The sequence below is a fragment of the Pinus tabuliformis genome, chromosome 4_2 (assembly GCF_031772625.1).
Source record: "Pinus tabuliformis cultivar Carrire ecotype Pingquan chromosome 4_2, CPIR1, whole genome shotgun sequence".
NCBI lineage: Eukaryota > Viridiplantae > Streptophyta > Pinopsida > Pinales > Pinaceae > Pinus > Pinus tabuliformis.
In genome coordinates, this window is record NC_142304.1 from 1,090,764,625 (window position 1) to 1,090,768,069 (window position 3,445).

Consider the following 3,445-nt stretch of genomic DNA (forward strand, 5'->3'; position numbering starts at 1 on the left):
ACTGATGCATTGGCAAATCATGTCTTAGATAGACATTTGCGAAACAGATAAACATCATACAAGGAAGTATAGAACAGCATAGTAAGACCATAAGCATATGTAAATAAGTCATCTCAAGCATAGTTTGCGCATGTGTGTTTTAAGCTTGCATTAAACATATAAAATCCATGAGTCGAGTGTCGTGCAAATTCATACATAAGATCACAAATTGTACTGAACAAAACACAGATAACACATCATCACATGTAACAACGACTCATCCAAAAATCGGTATGTATATATATATATATCGTGTGGCGCACTAAGGCACTCAAAAATAGAAGTACATGTCCCAAAATCTCAATACATTTGAGTCATAATGTCTCAAAAATAAACAGTGGAAATAAAACCTAGGCGACTAGTCGGCTGGATGGTGCTCTCTGTAGTACATAGCCGCTCGTGCCACCCGCCTCAGAAGGCGGTGCACTCTGGGTTCCACACCCACTGTGTGGATCTGATGCTCCACAGGAACCTCCTCGACCCCCTGGAAGTCCGGCACCCCCTCCAGCAACCCCTCAAGGTTGCGAGCCACAATCTCTGGTGTGTTGGCCCCTGGAGGGGCTAAGGCCAAAGCTCCGGCTCCCGGGCCCTCTCTCCGTGCCGTGGCAGCCAGGCCAATCGGTCTAGTAGGCCCCACATCTGCATGACAAGACATTTATTAGGACATGTACATAAAAAATTAAAAAAACAATACAAAACTCAAAAGACAAAAAGTGTCATACCTGCATCATCCCACTGTTCACCCGGAGGCAGCACCAAGTCAGGATCATTGCGGAAATCCATCCCCGCATATGGCCAATCCTGTACGAAGATCTCCTGCTGGTCCAACCAGTCTCTGAAAAATGCCCCCCAGCTATGTGGTCGGCCGCCACCCCCACGTGGCATAATCCGAGCCCATCGTGAGGCCCTCGTCTCTCGAGGATCTCTGGGGGCATCCACTGCCATAGACTGCAGCCGCATGGCTGGTACTCGCTCCAGAATGAGCGGGACCAGGATCGATCCATACCCGAACTGCTTCGTCTCTCCGCGACGGCAGTTGCTCAATTGCCTCTTCATGTTGTTGCACACTGCAGTGCACCAGTCAAACACGGTAGGCTCGAGGCACTCGAGGGCTAGTAGGAGATGGGTCTTGGATGCCTCGTGGTTCGCCATGCTGCCCGCTGCCCGGGTCACCATGAACAGGATGGTGCGCAGCACTATGTCTCTCACAGTGGGGATCGAGCACTTCCCACTCCGCGTCTTCACCGCCCCTGGGCAAACCTGAGCCATCAAGTCATCCAGAGTACCGCCGCTAGGGCGCTGCCCCTCCAGGATGGGCCTCGCGCCTCGGCGCGATAATCCAGTCAAGAAAAATATATCCATGTGGTCAAACTCAATGTCATGACCACGGATGGTGAATTTTTGGTCCACCGGGTTCCATGCCCTGATCAGCAGCTCCAGCAGATCATGTTGGGCCCTCAGACGCGGCGTAAGGAAGAATTTCATGAATCCGCACGCCCGCATGGCGTTGCAGCAATTCACGTCTCCCCAAGCAGCCACATCCTCTACATCGTGAACTCTCTCTTGCCATTGAAAGGCCATGATGTCCTGCATGAACAATAAAAACCAATCAGAATCGTTTTCATGGAGAAATTTACGTTCATTTACAAAAAACAAAATTTTTTCCGCGCCATCGCGGCTGTTTTAGAAACAGCCGCGATGACAATGGCGGCTCTGTGTAAAAAATGCGAGGTCAGCGCGGAAGAACACGCCTTTTCCGCGCTGAGCCGAAGTTCGTTACATTGGCTATTTTTCGGTCAGCGCGACCCCATGGGCAATTTCCGCGATGACCGAGGGCGCACCCATGCAAATAAAAAATGCCCAATTGGGCCCATTCAACCGTTAAAAAACTCCTAAAATGAACCAGAATGCAGGGCAAAGGAATGAGAACCTACCTGGAAGAAGCGGATCTGAAAATGGTCTCCGGATGGGCTGGAAATCGCTCCGTCAACTTTTTGGCTTCTCCACATTCTTCGCACTCCAAATAGTAAAATGGTAAAAATGACTTATTACCCCCCCCTATTTATAGTAAAAACTCCTGAAATCCCATATTTTTGGGTTTTTGCCATTTTTAGCCATAAAACTAGCCTTGGTTCTGTTTTCAAGCATGTTTCAATGTGTTTTTTATGTGTATCGAATGGATTTATGCGGGTAGTGCCCTTGTGCAGGTACAGGTATCGCAGCTTGGTCATGACAGTCCACGATTCATGTGATCCCCAAAGTGTCGTCTCTAAGCTCTTTTCCGACGTTAAACAAGAGAAGATGGCCGAGCTTCCTTTCAGCTCGTTAAAGGGAACGAAAGGCGGTCGTTTTTAAGCTCTTTTTCCGACCGTTAAACCAAAAAGATCGCCGGGTGTTTGTCGTTTCGCACTCGATATTGGCTCTAAAACGACGTGTCTTCGACCACTTTTTTACTTTTTCCGGTCGGAGACACTATTCATGAAAAGTACTCCTCGGTTGTAATGACCGGGCGGTTCTTTCGAGCACAGTTTTATACTTTTTCGGGCTCAAGAGACACAACTGTACGAAAAAGGACCCCCCTGGAGTCTCCTTTTCCGCATTCTTTTCAGACTCTCGAAACAAGAAAAGAAGCCGAGTTTTTCCTTTGTCAGGCTCGTTAAACACTCAATGACATCGGATATTGTCAACATGACACACATCAAGCATATGTTATCCCCGTCAAAGCTTGTCATCCAAAAATAATCGGGGTACCTGCCTGCAAAGGTGGGGAAAATGGAACTTTGATTACAGTCGTCTCGGCAGTACGTCACTCTTGAACATGGCACTCCGCTGTTTCGTGTCTGGGTGGGGTCATCTCATCTCGTTTTCACTAGCCTCCATGGGTTTGGGATATCCTATTTGACCTCTCATCTGTTCATTGCCGTCACCATCTTATCCGCTGCTCATTTGATGTCAAGTACTGCCAAATCCGTCACAGTGCCGTTATATGTTCAAGAGAAGTTGTCCTCTGCCACAAGGCAACCTCGTTCGCTATCTCATCACAAATTATTATACCTCTGTCTCATGTCGATGATGTGGGAATCATCATGGCCCACCTTCGATCAGGGTCACTTCTCGTCGACTTCAACTCATTATCCTAGAAAGTGACTTAGAGACTCCTTCCAGGTGCCTTGGAGCCTGCATGCCTCAATGGCAGGTTCCTCGTGTTCGACGCAAGGTTTACATCATTGACCTACGATCGAATGATTCCGTGGGTGTTCGACACCAGCTCATTGATTCACACGCCACGGATTGTACCTATAGTACCTTGAGGGCCATTGTCATTATTGGTGGTACCTCTCGCGTCTGTTAACGGTTTTCATCATTGGCCGGTAATCAGACGATGTTCATGCATGTTCGACTCCAA

At 48.3% G+C, this 3,445-nt stretch overlaps 1 protein-coding gene across 1 annotated transcript; it reads right to left on the bottom strand.

Annotated features, from left to right (window-relative positions):
• Positions 1–397: 397 nt before the first annotated feature.
• On the bottom strand, positions 398–1,191 carry LOC149173438 (uncharacterized). Its single transcript, XM_089426700.1, has 2 exons — positions 762–1,191; positions 398–678 (listed from the first exon to the last, which is right to left on the bottom strand). Exons 1-2 carry the CDS (start codon positions 1,189–1,191, stop codon positions 398–400), a joined length of 711 nt encoding a protein of 236 aa, XP_089282826.1.
• Positions 1,192–3,445: the final 2,254 nt, after the last annotated feature.